We start from the raw sequence: 18361 nt of genomic DNA on the forward strand, positions 1-18361 counted from the left end.
CATGTTTAGTACAGATAAAAAAAATGTATTTTTCAGAATTTTAAATCTGCAGTTGGTTATTCAAAGATGTAGAATCCACAGACACAGAAAGCCCACAGTAGTTGTGGCTGGTTTTGTTTTCATATTTGTTTTCACTGTTTGAAAATGGTCTCTGTTCAGGGCTTTTTCTTTCTAATTTTTGTTTTTATTTTTAAGTCTTGCTTCTTGGGAATTACCCCTGGGTCAGCATAAGCTTACTGTACAGTCATGCTTACCTTGATCTAACAGGTAACCATTCTGTAAACGGATCTGTGTGGTTTGAAGAATACGAAGTTAGATGCATTTACAAGTATTTCCTGGCTTCAGAAAGCCTCATGCTTTGCCAGCAGTTTGTTAGGGCCTGCTTAGGTCTTGTCATTGTGTGTGTGACCTTGCACAGAGGAATGATGTTCTGGACATTCAAGGATATATAGCAGTTTATTAAGGTGCTCTTTGGTTGTCTCATTCCCTGGATCTCTCTGTTCCATTTCTCGCTGGTTTGCAGGTCTATTGCTTGCCCTAACCAGTATCCAGACTTTGGACTAACTGCAGTGTTGGCCTTTTCTGATTGTCTCTGGGATTTTTAATGCCCCTAGGCATGGAATTCCCCCTTCTCTCTTCTATTTTGCTCCAAATAATGCTGGTCCCTTTTAGTCTTTCCATTTAGCCCCACAGTCCAGAAGAAACATGAAAACAATGGATCTGGGGGGTTGGCAAGGTAAATGGAGCAGATCCAGAGTAAAACACCAGACATTTTCATTGTTTTTACCCAGACTGAATAGATTTCTGTGAATAACCATTCTCAATTATTGTATGCCTTTGGTAAATTTCCATTTCTTAAATGGTGGTCTCTAAGAATTTCGTCTAATTAATGATTTTTGGGGGGAGGCTTTCCAAGCTATTCACTCATCCATGCTAGAAGACTTATTCCATAGAGGTTCTCTCTAAAGAGGTACTGAGTAAGAGAAGATCCAGCCTTTGGTACACCAGGCACAGGGCTCAAGAGATGGAAGGGGTACCACTGAAAAGGGCATCATGAATGATAAGATCCCTGCTGCCTTCTGCTACTTGGTTCCCTGAATGCTTGCACACAGTCTTACATACCAAATGCAGCAAACTTGACTGCTCTCAGGAAGAAGTGGGCCAAGAAAAAAGACTAGAGGACACAATGAAGAAGCTGGTGTCAAACCTACCACCTTAAGGTAAGGTCCCAATGGTTGGCAAGATTCACCCTAGCACATCATGCATTTGTAAATACCTAAAGTTCCAATTACCTTAAAAACACTTAAGGCCATGTACGGTGGTACATACCTATAATCCCAGCAAAATGAAAGGCTGAGGCAGGACGATCTTAAGTTCAAAGTCGGTCTAGCAATTTAATGAGACCCTGTCCCAAAATGAAAAATAAAAAGGACTGGGGATGTGGAGTATTTGTCTAGCTTGTGTGAGACCCTGGATTCAATTCTCAGCACTGTATAAACAAAATAAAACACCACCACCACCACCACCACACACGCACACAAGCCAGGTGAGGAGGTATGTGCCCGTAATCCTAGTCACTCAGGAAGAGGCAAGAGAACCTTAAGTTTTTTTTCCTTCTTGTTCTTTTTCTTGGTACCAGGAACTGAACCCAGTAGTGCTTTACCACTGAACTACACCTCTAGCCCTTTTTATTTTTATTCTGGGACAGGATCTTACTAAGCTGCTGAGTGTCTTGCTAAATGGCTGAGGCTGGCCTTAAACTTGCAATTTTCATGCCTTAGCCTCCTGGATTACCGGTGGCTTTCTGAGTCACTGGGATTACCAGTGTCAACACAGCACCTTGCAAGAATTACATGTTTGAGGCTAGCCTGACATTTAGCAAGATCCTGTCACAATATAAAAATAAAAAGGGCTGGGGGTGAGCCTGGAATGGTGATGTACACCTGTAATCCCAGTGACTCAGAAAGCTGAGGTAGGAGGATTCCAGGTTCAAAGCCAGCCTAGCAACTTAGTGAGACCCTGTTTCAAAATAAAAAATAAAAAGCACTAGAGATGTAGCTCAGTGGCAGAGCACCCCTGGGTTCATTCTTAGCACCACAAAATAAATGTAAATAAATAAATGAACAAATAAAAAACTTAAAAAAATTAAGGCATAACAGAGCAGAGCCTACAAATCAAGTGTTCAGCTCTGTGAATTAAAAGGTCCATATGTGTATAACAGTCACAAAATCAGGAAATATTTCTAGCACAAGAGTAGCCTGTTCCTTTCTCAATCACTAACTACAATCTCTGTCCTTCCTAAACTAAAGATTTCAAACTCCACAGATTAGTTTTGTTTGTCTGTGAGGATGTAATCTTTTTGAGTCCAGCTTTCTTGCAAATAACATGTTGGAGATGCACCCATGTTGCATACTGTTGTAGTTCTCTTTGTTGTATGGATTCCACTATATGGATATCACAAATTATTCTTCTCTTGATGAACATTTGTTTTGGTGCTAATTTATGCTATTTTGGATAATGTCATTATGAACATCCTAATATATGTCTCTGGTGTGCTCATTTCTATTCTACATTCTAGGAATGGAATCACAGGGTAAGCATAAGTTCACTTTTAGTAGATAAAATAGTTATCCCTGAGTAGGCAACAGAGACCACATGGCCTGCAAGGCTAAAATATTAATTATTTCACCTTTTAGGTTTGCTGAGCCTTAGTTTATATTATTAACTTCCCAGCTTTATTTCTTATCCAATACATGTGTTTTAGATCATAAATTTTCTTCAAAAGATGGTATTGCATGCATCTCATAAACTTGAACAGAATCTGTTTTCATTATTATGTAACTATTCTCTATTTTTTTTGTGATATCTATTATGATGAGTAGTTCCGTATGTATTCCTATTTTCCACAAATACATATATGAATTTTGTACTAATATTTTTATAACTGATTTTTGGCTTAATTCCAATGTGGTTTGAGTATATAACCTTTATGATTTAAATCCCCTGAAAACAAAAAAAAATTTTTTTTAAGATGGGGGGGGGTCTTACTACATTGTTCAGACTGGCTTTGAACTTACCATATTCTTGCCTTAGCATTTTTCCTGAAATTTAAAACTTGTTATGTGACCCAAAGCATGGTAAATATCGGTCAGTAGGCAATATTTCATAGGTATATTTTCTCAAGTTTATTGATCATGTTCCTCCCATCACTCTTTCATGCAGTGTGTATATCCATACTCACTCTCAATTACTGAAAGAAATGTTAAGTTTCTCATTATGATTGTCAGTTTGTCCAATTCCCTTTTTAGTTCTGTCAATGTTTTCTTTGTATATATTTCTAAGTATAAAGGAATTAGGATTAGTTTTTCTTCCCAGTCCTTTGACATTATTATGAACTCTAATCTCTCTATCTTCACTAATACTATAGGCTGCAGTTTCTACTTTATCTGAAATTCTACAGATAAACCAGTTTTTTTGTTTGTTTGTTTTTTGGGTTTTTTTTTGGCTATTTGTATGGTGGATCTTTTCTACACCTATACTTTCAACCTTTATCTTCATTTTTAAGCCTATTTCCACTGGGTGTGAAGTTCTAAGTAAGAAGGTAAATGCTATCTAGCAATTGAAAATGAATGAAGCTTGCAGAATTAGTTCAGTGGTAGGGTGCTTGCTTAGCATGTGAGAGACCTGGATTTGATCCCCAGTACTGTGGAGTACTGTGGGGTGAGAGTGGGATGAATTGTCAATATACACAACCACATGGATGAATCTCAAAACAGTTATGCTAGCCAAAATAATTCCAGTATAAAGAGAATGTACTGTATGGTTCCATGTATATGAAACTGAATAGTGACAAAAAGCAAATCAGTGGTTTCCTGAGGCCAAAAGTGGGGTGAGGGTGAGGAATGACTACAAAGAGGCATAAGGGACTCTTTGGATGGAAATGTTGCACATCATTTGTTAAGTCACTGAACTATCTGCTTAAAAGAACCTACAGAGGTTGGTATAATGAAAATTATTAATGCAGCTAATAAAAACATGGCTGTATCTCTAAAAAAAAAAAAGTCCTTGTGATGGGTATACAGCATATATACTTGTCTAACAGAACATATATTCCTTAAGGCAATACTTTTCTGAAAGGAATTAGTTTTCTCAAAGAAAATGTGTTCAGGTATATTTGAGGGCCAATTAAAAAGTAACAACAATATTAATTGTATATACATGTACAGAAAATTAAGAGAAGATCATATAAACAAGTTATAACTAGGATTTAAAACTTTCTGAATCATAATAAATTATGGCTAAAATCACTACCAAGTTAGCATAAACTACTAATAAAATTCTAAAAATCAGTATTTCTTTTATACTCATAATTTGTAAAGATTTGAGTTTATTTCACTCAATTTATTGACTTAATAAAGGTTGCTCAATTTTAAATGCTCTTAAAGCCAAATGTATATAATTCACACTTTGCTGGGGAAAAAAATCACCCTTCATAAGCACAAAAAACTATGGTCTCTTCCATGAGATTTGTACTTGCAAGAAATAAATATGGGGGCTGGCGAGATAGCTCAGTTGGTAGAGTGCTTGACTCACAAGCACAAGGCCCTGGATTCAATCCCCAGCACCCAAAAAAAAAAAAAAGAAAGAAAGAAAGAAAGAAATATGGATTCTTTCCCTGCTCATCAGCATGATTTTTTTCTTTCTAGTCCAGGTATAAATATGAATTAGGAGTTTTTTTAAGTGTTTCTTTTTTTAAGTTTTTTTAGATGTTGATAGACCTTTACTTTATTCATTTATTTATATGTGGTGCTGAGAATCAAACTCAGTGCCTCACACATGCTAGGCAAGCACTCTACCACTGAGTCACGACCCCAGCCCCATGAATTAGGATATGCCAGGAAGGAATATTACAGAAATTCAAGCACCCTTCTCTTTATGAATCAATGAATTTGTCAAGATTTTAAATGCTGTAAAACAAACAAGCAAAAATAATGTCCTAAAATTCTCAATGAGGCTAAGCTAGAATCTTCTACCAAAAAAGAAATTATCATGAGGAAAAGACTGCTTAGCTGCACCTATAGTATTTTAGATTCTATAGACCAGAACTGCACTCCTTTGCACTCATTTTACAAAGTGTCAAGTATGTGAGAAATGGAAAATCTTATACATTTTGGAGTAGAGGGAAACTTGGGACAGGCATTTTGGAGAGCAACTGGCAATAATCACTAAACTGAAGATGTGCATTTCCTCTGACTAAGCTCCTAGAGAAGCGCTTCTGTACAATTACCATTCCTTCAAAAACAGAGAACTGACACTGCACTATAATCTTCTTCAGACTCATTAAGTGCATATTCACAGCTTTTTGGCTAATTAATAGGGTATTAATCTATTTGGGATGTACAATTCTTTTCTCCCTCTTTTTTTTTTTTTTGGTGGTACTGGGATTGAATCCAGTGGTGCTTCACATTAATCCACATCCTCAGCTCTTTTCATTTTTTATTTTGAGAGAGGGTCTCACTAAGTTGTCCAGGCTGGCCTTGAACTTGCAATTCTCCTGCCTCAGCCTTGTGACTAGCTGAGATTTTTAGGTATGTGCCACCACACCCAGTGGATGGATGATTCTTGAACTTCATTCTTGCTAGCAGGTATTATCACCTGACACAATTTTAGTCTGACAAGTCCTTTTAAGCTTGATGTTCTGAGGTCTAAAAATGGAATATCTCTGGATTCTAAATGGTACAGAATAAGCTAATTTCAAAGAAGATATTGCCATGATACTAAGTGAGAACAAACAACGTACCTTGTCCCCGGTGGCAATGAAAGTTGTTCAAGTGAATTACTTCTTTGTTGTTGTTTCCCTCTGCCATTTTCAAATGCAGACTGAAACATGTGATTGCTAGTATCTAAACATACCAACCACCTGTTCCAAAGTGTCTGGGGGAAAAAAAAAAAAAAAGAACAGAGGAGTATTAAGAATGAGAGAGTATTAAAACTCCACATATCTGGTCAAGGTAGAATTCAAAGCAAATGTTGCTAAGAAAACACAAATTCAAAATGTATGACAACAAAAAAAATTGTAATATCCATATTAAAGAGGCAAAGTGCTCATAATTCATATCTAGATACAAATATCCTAATGAAAATGGGTTAAAAATATAAACAGGCAATTCACACACACACACACACACACACATACACAGACAGACACAAATATGAAAAGATGCTCAACTTCACTAGGAATCAGGGAAAGGCAAATCAGAAAATGAGTTATGTTTCCAACCACTAACCAGGCAAAAATGGCAAGTATATGAGAAATGGGAAACACATGTAGTAATAAAAACAATAGGAAATTACACCAGTAGAGGAAAGGATAAACAAAATTCATTCAAGAATGCAAAATAGTTAAATCAATGAGAACAATTTTAAGTGAAAATAAGTGACAGGTAAATTTATACAGAAACTTAAAATATATTTAAAAATTTAAAAATACACTGTGCATGGGAATGAACTCACCAACTTTGGGACAGAGATCATTTCTGAGAAAAGAAACTAAGACTTGAACTCCAGTTACATATAACATCCCCCTCCCCTTTAACAAATACTTGAAGTAAACAAGGCAAAATTTGAACATCTGTTAAATCCAGACAGCAGATTTGGATCACAGAATTTTCTGTATTTTTTGAAATTCTTCCCACCTTTCCTTTTTATAGTGATATTAAAACCAAGATATCACATATTCACACACCAGCAATGCAACAACAGAAACACATTAGTTAGGGAAGGAGCTAAACCTGCAGATCTACTGGATTATGGGATCGAGAAACATGGCAGAAGTACTTGGGAGATGAACTCATTGGGAGTAAGAGGGGTGTGAGTGAGGACACTAACGGGGAAGGGGGCACAAGGAAACTTTTTTGGGGTAAAGACATACTCAAGTTATTGATTATAGGAACAGCCACTTGGGTACATACGTGTATCAAAACTCATTGAACTATATTAAAATGAATAGATTTTATTTTAGCTATATATTAATAAAGGTTTTTAAAGAATAAAACAAAAGCTAGGTATATAGTGGTACATGCCTATAATCCTAGTTACTCAGGAGGTTGAGGCAGGAGGATCAGAAGCTCAAGGCTTGAGCAAATTAGTAAGACCCTGTATTAAAATTTAAAAAAGGGCTGGGATGCAGTTCAGAGGTAGCATGTTCTTGGGTTCAATCCCCAATACAAAAAGAAAAGCATAAAAGACAAGGATTCTAAAAATATCTATAAGATACTACATTACAGCACAATGCAAAGATTAAAATGTAAAATGGCACCACTGTGAAAACTGGCAGTTTTTTAAAAGGTTAAATATGCATCTAAACCTACAAAAATATCAGTAATCTAACAATTTCTCACCTAAGTATTAATCCAAGAATAAACTAGAAAATACATGTAGAAAATGACTTGCATAAGAATGTTTAGAGTTGCTTTCTTCATCATAGCCATAACTGAAGTACAGCTCATGTGCCCATCAATAAACAATTGGTAGATGCTTCTAGAATGAAGACTGAGGGGGGAAAAATGTAATTTACTCAATATATGCAACATGGATGAATCTCAGAAACACTATGCTTAACCAAAAAAGCTAAACACAATACAGTACACAGTTAACCTTCTTTTTTCAACCCTTTCTTTCTGGTAGTAAGGATAAAACCTAGGGCCTTGCACATGCTGGGCAAGCACTCTACCAATGAGCTGTATCTCCGGTCCAACATTCCACTTGCCTGAGGTTCTATAGAAGGGGAAAAATTTATTTATAAAATCAAGGGTTGCTCTGTGAAAGGAAGAATGACCAGAAGAGCATGAGGGAACTTCTAGGGGGTGATGGGAATATCCTAGAGCTTTATGAAGATATGGATTAAATAGGTCTATCCCATCTGTCAAAATGGACCAAACTTGGGGAAAAAAAAAATGGACCAAACTGTTCCCTTAATCTCTGCCTGTTTCACTGTGTATTGATTATACCTCAATAAAAAAAAAAAGGTTAGGAGAGGTTAAGATTCATAGGAGATTGAAGCATTCTAACACAAGTCTGATGGAAGTTTCAGGAAGAGATTAAGAGGAATGATATAAAAGAACATTTTAAAAAGAGATGACCAAGATGGTGATGACAACTACTGCTGTACCAGGAACTGAGTCCAGGTGTTACTCTATCACTGAGCACACCCTCAGTCTTTTATAATTTATTTTGAGACAAGGTCTCACTAAGTTTCCCAGCTGGACTTGAATTTGTGATCTTCTGGCCTCAGTCTCACAAGATTATTTTTCAAAGTTTGAGAAAACATAACTTTTCACACTAGTATTCTAATTATTGAGCAATAGTTGTAAAACAATCACACCTAAATATGTCTTAATGAAGTAGAATGTTAAAATCATAAAAATTATCAGAGATAAAATATGGATTAAAACAGACTCCTTACACAAAGTTATTAAAGCCGATAATGGAAAGTGATTTGCAAAAAGTTACAAAAAACTAACTGCCAATCTAGAATTCTATAATCAGTTAAATGAGTATTCAAGAGTAAGAGCTAAGGGCTGGGGACGTGGCTGAGGGTAGTATACTTTCCTAGTAATGTGCTAAGGCCCTGGATTCAATCCTCAGCACAGCAAAAAACAAACAACAACAACAACCAAAAAAAAAAAAAAAAAAAAAAAAAAAAAACAACAACCAAACACACACACACACACACAAACACAAAAGAGTAAGAACTAAATAAACTTTTTAGACACTCAGAAAGTTTGCCTCACAGAAATACTCAGGTAATTACTTAAAAAAAAAGGTGGTACTCTAAGACTGAATTGTGACAAATTCAGTCTCAAATTCCTATGGAAAAGCCGTAGCCCCCCCACCCCCATGTGATGTTAGTTGCAGATGGGTATTAGAGAAGCAATTAGAAGAGGCCATGGGGTGGGGCCCCATGGTGGATTAGCACCCTAATAAGAGGAGACACCAGAGTTTGCTCCTCCTTTCCACCATTTGAGAACACAGTGAAAAGGTAGTTGTCTGGGATCCTGGAAGACAGCCCTCATCAGAACCCAAACAAGCTGGCATCCTGTGTTTAGACTTGCGGCCTCCAGAACTGAGAAAATACATTTCTTCTAAAAATTCCACTCAGTTTAAAAAGGTAGAATTATAGAAACAATCTATAGAACATGATGTAACAGTCTTAATTTTAGGTAACCAATGAGTGCCTCACAACTTAAAATAATTGTTTTAAAGGGCAAAACTAAAATTCTATATAATTAGGAAGGATACGTATGTCTACTAAGGGAGTAATAGATACCAGAGAGTTGAATTAAGAAAACACCCGTGTCTTGTTCAAGAGGCTAACAAAGGTAATAAAATTATAAGCTTAAAGTGAGGATGCTATGAGATATTTTCTAAGCACTTTACATACATCACTCACCAATAATTCCCACAATCCCATGAGTTCTACAACAATTACTAACCTTATTTTACAGAGACTCTGGTTTTAGCCATGACAAAATAGCATGTATTAGACCAACTTTTTGCCCTTTCATACAACTGCTATAAAGTGGGGCACAGTGATGAACATCTGTAATTCTAGCGACTGCAGGAGGCTAGAGGAAGGAGAATCCCATGTTTGAGGCTAGATGTCGAAACCTAGTAAGATACCGCTTCAAAATAAAAATTAAAAAGAATGAAGATAAAGCTCATGGTACAGCACCCCCTGAGTTCAATCCCAAGTATAAAATGAAACCAAAACAAAACACAGCAACCCATTATAAAATACTGAATATACAAAATAATTCTTAGACAGAGATAAAAATCCAGGCTGCAGGGTTTCAGAGGCTTCGATTCTTGAAAAATAAGAAGCACAGGAGGACAAGACACATTCAAGCTGGACTACTTTTCTGGCAAAAGCATTTCCTAAATCACATGGGAAAAGAAAATGGAACCAGAACACAAAGAGCAGTTTCAATGGACTGAGTCAGTCTGAGTTTGGGCTATCAAAGTAGCTGAGACTGGGCTGGAGTTTGGGCTCAGTGGTAGAGCGCTGGCCTGACATGTGTGAGGCCCTGGGTTCAATCCTCAGCACCACATAAAAACATATAAATAAAATTTTAAAAAGATCCATTGACAACTAAAAAAAAAAAAAAAAAAAAAAGGAGCTGATACTTAAGGGGCAAAATCCCAGCAAGGAGGAATCCACAGCAAAGAATGTCCCCCACAAATCTGCAGGGTAACACCCCTTTTAGCCTATGCTGCATATATGCAGGACTAGACTCCAAAAAAATAGCAATAGAGAGACTAAGAAGTGACTAGAGATTTGGAGATTCACCACTCATAATGTCCAGGATTTGATTTTTAAAAAAGTACAAGGCCGCACAAAGAGCTCGCGCGCACGTGCGCTCCCACTCACTCACACACACACACACACCTCTACACCTACACCTAAAAAGAACAAAGGAAAACTAAGTATAAGGTAAAGACCAGAAAAAGAAATCAACTTATTTGTGGTTCAGATATTGTAGTTACTTGACAGGAACACAGAAATGACTTTGCACCAAAAAAAAACAGGAAAAGATGAACAAATGGTTGGAAAGAGGATATTAGTAACATTGGAATTTACGCACTGATCATGGACACAGCAGAAAAAAGTACTAGTGAAGTAGAAAAAAGGTCAAAAGAAAATAAACTAAATGAACTGAGAGATAATGAAAAGAAAAAAATCAACATTTGTGGAATGGAGCTAAAGTAGTGCTTATATAGCAATTTATAGTTCCAAATGCAAATTTTATTGAAAAGAGAGTGAAAATTAATATGCTAAGCTTCAATCAAGTAGCTAGAAAAATCAGTAAATTAAATACAGAAAAAGTATACAGAAATCAACAACACCGACTACATATATGCAACTGAGAAAAATCCAAGCAAAAAATTGGTTCTTTAAGATTAACAGAATTAGCCGGGTTTGGGAGGCTGAGGCTGGAGGATCGAGAGTTCAAAGCCAGCCTCAACAAAAGCGAGGTGCTAAGCAACTCAGTGAGACCCTGTCTCTAAATAAAACACAAAATAAGGCTAGGGGTGTGGCTCAGTGGCAGAGTGCCTCTGAGTTCAATTCCTGGCACCTCCCCCCACAAAAAGATTAACAAAATTGATAAACCGCAAATGAGATTAAGAGAAAAAAGGAACAAGTTACAAATTACCATTATGAGAAATGTAAAGGAAGAGAGCATTACAAATTATATGGCTATGAGAAAGATAAGACAATATCGTGAATAATATTATATAAATTAGTACGGAATTTTGGCTCAAATGGATGAAATTCTTGAGACCTATCTTAGCATAACTGAACAAAAAAGAAACTTAAAAAAGTGAACAGTTCTCCAACAAATAAAGAAATTAGATTAGCAATTAATCACTTTTTCACAAAAATCATTATGAGCCCAGAAAACTTCCCACGTGAAGCCTTTTAAGCACTTGGGGGAAAAAATGCAATAAATATTACAAACCTGATTCACAGAATAGACAAAGAAACATTATTTCTCAAATCATTTTATGAAGCTGACATATGTTTGATATTAAAACACAATAAGAATATGACAAGAAAGGCTGGTATCAATCATTATCACAAATGTAAAAATCACAACCAAATTAGGGTAACTGATTATACTGGAATAAAGGAGAAAAACCACAAAATCACTTCAGTAGATGGGGAGGGGGGGAATGCATTAAAATTCGACATCTATTCATGATTAAAAACTCTTAGTAAAAAAATAGCATTAGGAGGAAACCTTCTCCATCTGATTAAAGGCAATTTCAAAAACACTAGAGCAAACCTCTTACCTAAAAATGAAACACCAAAAAGCTTTCTTTCTGAGATGGAGGAGTTTTCACTGTTTCTTGTTAATGCTGTACTTACTGGAGGTTGCACAAGTGGAATAAGGCAATAAAGAAATAAAATACCAGGATGAAAGGAATAAATAAAAGTATCATTATTTAAACAGACAATAAAATTATGGTACTCCAAAGACAGACAATAAAACAGAGGGCTGGGGTTGTAGCTCAGTGGTAGAGCACTTGCATAGCACCTGTGAGGCACTGGGTTCAATCCTCAGCACCACATAAAAACAAATAAAATAAAGGTTAGATTATTTTAAAAAACAAAAAGGAAAATAGGCTAGAACCAGTGGCTCAGGAGTTTGAGGCAGGAGGATCACAAGTTCAGAGCCAGTCTCAGAAACTTAGCGAGACCCTACGCAACTCAGTGAGACCCTGTACCTAAATAAAATATAAAAAAGGGCTAGAGATGTGGCTCAGTGGTTAAGTGACCCTGGGTTCAAACCCCCCCACACAAAAAATGAAAAAGTAGACTAGAGGCCTCAGAAGGAGACCCACATCAGTAACCCACCTCAAAATAAAGGTGCCACTACAGTGCAGTGGGGGAGAAAGTGATGTTTTTAATAAAGACTTCTGGATGCTGTGGATATCTCCATGAGGAAGAAATGGATCATTCCTCAGACCATGTAAAAGTCAATTCCAGAGAAATTATTAATAAAAGATAAAACAATAGAATTTCTTGAGCTTTTATATGAGGATTTAATCACCCTCACAGGACAGCTGTGCATATTTTTCTATATGTAACTAAACAGATACCACTGGACTGAAAATGGGAATGAATCACAAGATCTCTGGATACAAAGCCAATATGCAAAATGAACACAATACTAGTAAGAACAATTACAAAATGACTCTTAAAAAGAATAGATTATTTAGAGTCAGATCAGGTGGCACATGCTTCTAATCCCAACTACTCGGGAGGCTGAGGTAGGATCACAAGCTCAAGGCCAACCTTGACAACATACCAAGACAATGTCTCAAAATAAAATTTAAAAGGGGATGGGCATGCAGCTCACTAGTAGAGGGCTTGTTCAGCATGCATGAGGTCCTGGATTCAAACTCTAGTACCGAGAAAAAAAGAAAAAGATATTATTTAGAGTAGCACCAAAACCCATTTAATACCAGGGAATAAACATAATGAAAGATGTATAAGACCTCTGTACAAAAAACTTATAGCATAATCATTGGTTGGAAAGCTCTATTTTGTAAAGATGGCTGTTATTTCCAAACTGATCTACAGATTTAATATAACCCTGATCAAATTTTAGAAATGGATATATACTCATTACTTTAGAATTCACAGGAAAAGGCAAAGAATTCATAAAGGAAAATAACAGATGGAGGATTTACACTATCAGATATTATTATTATAAAATTATAGTAATTAAGACAATGTATTAGCAAAAGAGAAAAACAAATGAAGGCAACTTTTCAAGGCGCTAAGGAACTTATCAAGATCCTGTCTCAAAATAAAAAATAAAAAGGGGCTGGGTACGTGACTTCAGTGGTTAAGTGCCCCTGGGTTTAATCCATGGTACCACAAAACAAAAACATTAAATAACACAATCCATAATTAGAAAAACTCAAAAATATGGGTAAAGAACTTAGGAAAGACCAGCTTCTGTAACTTAGCAAGGCTCTAAGTAACTTAACTAGACCCTCTATCTAAATAAAATACAAAAAGAGGGCTGGCGATGTGGCTCAGTGGTTAAGCACCCTTGGTTCAATCCCCAGTACCAAAAAAATAAAATAAAATAACTTAGGAAAGAAACAGAAAAGAAAAAATCATTTCAGTAATAAAGACTAAACTAGAACAAACAAATCAATACAACATAAACTGCGTTACAAGAATGAGAAGCTGTAAAGAAGTAAAATTCAAAACAGAAAATTAAAGTGATAAAGAGGCAAATATTGAAGATGGAGAATATCATAACAGACAACAGGAACTTTTGAAGAATAAATTTGAGTTATACTTTTGTAAAAACTAAAATAAATAAATAAATAAAATAAAGATTTTAAGCTACATTTCAAAAAAGCACTGTACATACAGAAGAAAACCAACCCAGAATGACAAATACCAAGATATATTCTAGTAAAATTATTGGATTTTAGACATGGGCTTAAGAATTACAAAAAAAAAAAGAAAATTAAGATGATCACTTTGACAGTGATAAAGTCAAAATATAACTAAGAAATTTAAGACACTTTAAAAAATGAGCTACTGATTTTATATCAAGCAAAACCAATTTTAAGAAAAAGTAGTACAAATGAAACTCATCAACATACAGGTACTTGGGGAATATTATTTCTATAAGGAATCCACAGAAAAACGAACTTTGGGCAACCGACATGATTAGAGGTACACTAAAATAAGGACTGGTATAAACAGTAAATATGGAATTACTTGAACAACTCAGATTAAATGAGGGTTGGAAAAGGAAATAATATATAATGGCCATATGCTCTTATAGGATAGACATGTAATTATAAAAATAATGAGAAGCATATGTAAAATCTTTTGTCTGTAATAATTTTACTGGTTTTAACAATATTCATTCTAAGACTTTCCTGTGTGTGATGGATTAAAACAAATGAACCATAATAGTTTATTTAATTCTGTTAATCCTTGTGTTCTTGAAAATCAAGATTCTTAGTGTAGAAAAGAATTATGTTTTTTAATATAGAAGTAAAAACCCTACGGTCTTAAATAAAAATATTCCTGTTAATATCTTAGTTCTGTTCTCCCTCCAAAAAAAGCCTAAAAGCAAAGATCTCCTTGAAATAAAGAACAATCACAGTGCTTGAATGATTAACTGTGAAGTACTTCCCATTACAGGAAATCAGAGCTTTTGGAGAAGTTACTGATTCCAGGTCTAGGGCAGGAACTGTATAGAATGCGCCTGGAACAACTTGTCACCTTAGGTACCAAGCAGCTACCAAAGGCCACTTATAATGAGTGGGTTCTGCAGAAACTAGGAAAAAAGTTCAGAGGTTCCAAGTGGACTAAAATAGAATATCTTGATTGTCAATAGGATAATTTATTGATATGGCATGAAACTCTCAAGAGCATGTATAAATGAGAACTCATAATTTTTTAAAGGACATTTTCAGAGGATGACAGGCAATGGATATATCACCTTTAAAACTGGTGAGGGTCAAGAATTTGAAATTTTCTTGCATTTCCTGTACGAATTCTATCACTGGGTAACCAAACAGATGAGCAATAGTTTCTTTAAAAAAAAAATTCTAAGTAAAATAAATGAAGAAAATTTCAATGAAAATATTTTGCATCCCCCAATTACTAGACTAGACAATCACTACTATTGGTTGGTAACATCACAAAGACATGATACTGAGTACCGTCTGAGCTAAGAACACTGCCTAAGGTCTCATCAAAGGACCTTTGAGTGAGCCTGGTCAAGGATTTAGACCCAACAGCTGTTTTGGAACAGAGGCCAGAGAAAACTTATTCCTTAGTATATAGGGTATGTAAGGAAGAGGAGGCAATTGGGGAAAAATGTCTAACTGGGCTCTGTAAGAGGGAAAGGATAATTTTTTTAAAAAGCTGACAGGGTTGGGGATAGAGCTCAGTTCGTAGAGTGCCTGCCTTGCATGTACAAGGCCCTGGGTTCAATCCCCAGCACCGCAAAAAGTTTAGATTCAACGACAGATAAATTTGTTAAGGAAAGGAAACAAATGAAGAAGAGCCTCAGGAGATTTAAAAGATATACAAAAATTTTTTAAATGTGTGTGATTAACTATAGTATCCATGGATATATACTCATGTAAAGAAGTACATGAAAATGATTATAAAATTACATGGTAAAGTCTAAGTAATGGCTAGCTTTCTTTGGGAGGCTCTATTTTCTTGACCTGGGTGGTAGATATAAGTTCTTCAATATAATTAAACTATATATCTGTTTTGTGCGACTTTCTATATTGGTGTTTTGTTTTTAAAATGTAAAAACAAAAAATGCTATAAGATAGTACACATTCACAGAATTGCTAGAAGTCTGGAAACTGATTATATCAACTGTTAAGAATCTGGAGCAATGGGGATTTTCACATACTGCTGGGTGAAGAATAAATTGGTACCAGAACTGCAAAAACAACTTGATGCTTCATTGCTTATAGTGAATTAAATAAATGCCCTAAGGTGCACTGCTTAGAATATATTTTATAGAAACATGTGCTTGGTAGTATCAGGTATATGTACAAGAATGCTCATAGCACCATTATTTGTAATGGTCAAAAACTAAAAATGATTCACATCAAGATAGAATGAACAAATACACTGTGGTATGTCTGTACAATTAAAACCTATATGGAAAAAAAAAAAGAAAAGAAAAAAGAAAGAAAGCAATTATAGCCACACTTAAGGCAGAGGGATCTTAATGGCTGAGTGGAAGAATTCAGAAATTAAAAAAATACATATTGAATGATTTCCTTTATATAAAATTTAGGCATAGACAGGGTTGTATTTAGTTGTTTGGGGCGAAACTTTTTTTTGTCATGTATTTCACAATGAAAGTTAAAGGGAAAAAGTTGTAAGAAAAAAGTGTGCTGTAACTGCAACAGTACTTGGGGGTCAGCAGGACTTTTCATTAAAAGTCTTGTGCAGATTAAGTCTTCATTTTTTTACTCTGATGAGAATTAGAGAATTGAAAATAAATAATTGAGAATCAAAGGTGGCCAATTATAACTGCTATAGGGTCTATTTAGTTCCAAGATCCTATCTTTGACCTACCCAGTCACTAAACTGAAAGAAAAACCTTATTCCTTTGCCTTCCTAGAAGAAACGATGTGCTTTAGGGGGAAAACTCCAGACCCTAGTCTCTAAATTATATAAGCATTTTTCCAACTTAAGAAAGATAAAGTTAAAGGCTGGAGCTGTGCCTCAGGGGGGAGCGCTTGACTTGCACACGTGAGGCACTGGGTTTGATCCTCAGCACCACATGAAAAGAAATAAAAATGAAGGTATTGTGTCCATCTACAACTAAAAATACTTAAAAAAATACAAAGTTATATAGACAATATTCAAAGTTATGTTAAAAAAGTTTATAACAATTTTTTGGCATCTATAAGGTATTTAAATTTTCAAAAATAATAAATTCAAGCCTAAGTTTGGGTCTCTCACTTGAATGTCTCTCAATGATGATACTGGTAGCTGGACACAGTGGTGCACACCTGTAATTTCAGAAACTTGGGAGGCTGAAGCCAGAGGATCACATTTGAAGCCAGTCACAGCAACTTATCAAAACCTTCAGCAGTCAAGGTTTTGACTACTGTCAGTGATAGTGTCCATGGGTTTAATTTCTAGCACCACACACAAATAGAAATAATGATATTGGTATTACTTATAAACAGCACAGTATAAAGGAAAAACCTCTGGTGTCAAATTTGAACTACCTCCCATCAAGTACTTTGTTTTCAAATTAAGTTTTCTAAAAAGTATTGTGATCACTAAATGGTCTGTTGGGGGCAGGGCAGTGAGGCAGTACTGGGGATTGAACCTAGGGACACTGAGCCTTATCCCCAACCCTTTTCATTTTTTGAGACAGGGTCTCACTAAATTACCCAGGCTGGCCTTGAATTTCCTGCCTCAGTTGCTGGGATTACATGTACTATGATGTGCAGTCAAATTCTAATTTTTTCTCTTTTCCTCTTTTGCTGCAATGGGGATGGACCCATTGCACTGTGCATGCTAGGCAAGAAGTCTACCACTGAGCGACATCCCCAACCCCTTTTACCGACTTTTACAGTAAGCTTCCTTCAATTTCATAATTGAAATCAAAGGTCAATGTGGTTCATTTTACAACTAATTTGGCTAGAATGTCAAGCTTGTAGTGAAGCATGTTACTAGTGGTGCTTTAAGATTCCTCCTGAGTGTCAATGAGGCTTTTCATCTGTGACAAGGAAAAGTCTAATGATGAAATTTATGCTCCTGCCTGGAAGGAAGTTTCTGGTTCAGGTCATTTAACTCCCTGACACCCAGTCCTGTCACCTGGACTTAAATTCAAGCTAAGTCAGTATGAATTCTGGTCTTAATTCTGGGTAAGTTGCTCAATCTTCTTAGTCTAGTTCCCTCATTTGTAAAACAAAAATGTGTTTTTTAAAAAAATTAATTTACATAGATATAGATATAAAGTATTTAGCATGATACCTGGTGTATAGCAAAATGACATTATGCCTATTATTACTGTTGAAATGTAAACAGCTACTCTTTTTTTTTTTTTTTTTTTTTTTTTTTTTTGCGGTACTAGGGATCGAACTCAGGGCCTTGTGCTTCCAAGGCAGGCACTCTACCAGCTGAGAACAGCTACTCCTAACTTGTGAGGCATGTTGAAGATTAAATGAGATGCCACTTTATATATGGTAAATGCCATAAAATTAGAAGTTTTGTTATCCTAAGTACCTAGTATATGCAATGTTCATTAAGATAAAAGAGCCAAAT

The 18361-nt window shown here is 35.6% G+C and overlaps 1 protein-coding gene across 4 annotated transcripts in view; it reads right to left on the reverse strand.

Annotated features, from left to right (window-relative positions):
- The window catches only part of Rnf216 (ring finger protein 216), a 163616-nt gene that overhangs the window by 131181 nt on the left and 14074 nt on the right, over positions 1-18361 (reverse strand). For all 4 annotated transcript variants that reach the window (XM_047533010.1, XM_047533008.1, XM_047533009.1 and 1 more), the window contains exon 2: positions 5801-5934. In XM_047533010.1, the coding sequence (XP_047388966.1) occupies positions 5801-5867 (67 nt within the window). In that variant the 5' untranslated portion in view covers positions 5868-5934. The remainder of the gene's footprint in view (positions 1-5800; positions 5935-18361) is intronic.

This window comes from Sciurus carolinensis, chromosome 18 (genome assembly GCF_902686445.1).
Source record: "Sciurus carolinensis chromosome 18, mSciCar1.2, whole genome shotgun sequence".
Taxonomy (NCBI): Eukaryota; Metazoa; Chordata; class Mammalia; order Rodentia; family Sciuridae; genus Sciurus; species Sciurus carolinensis.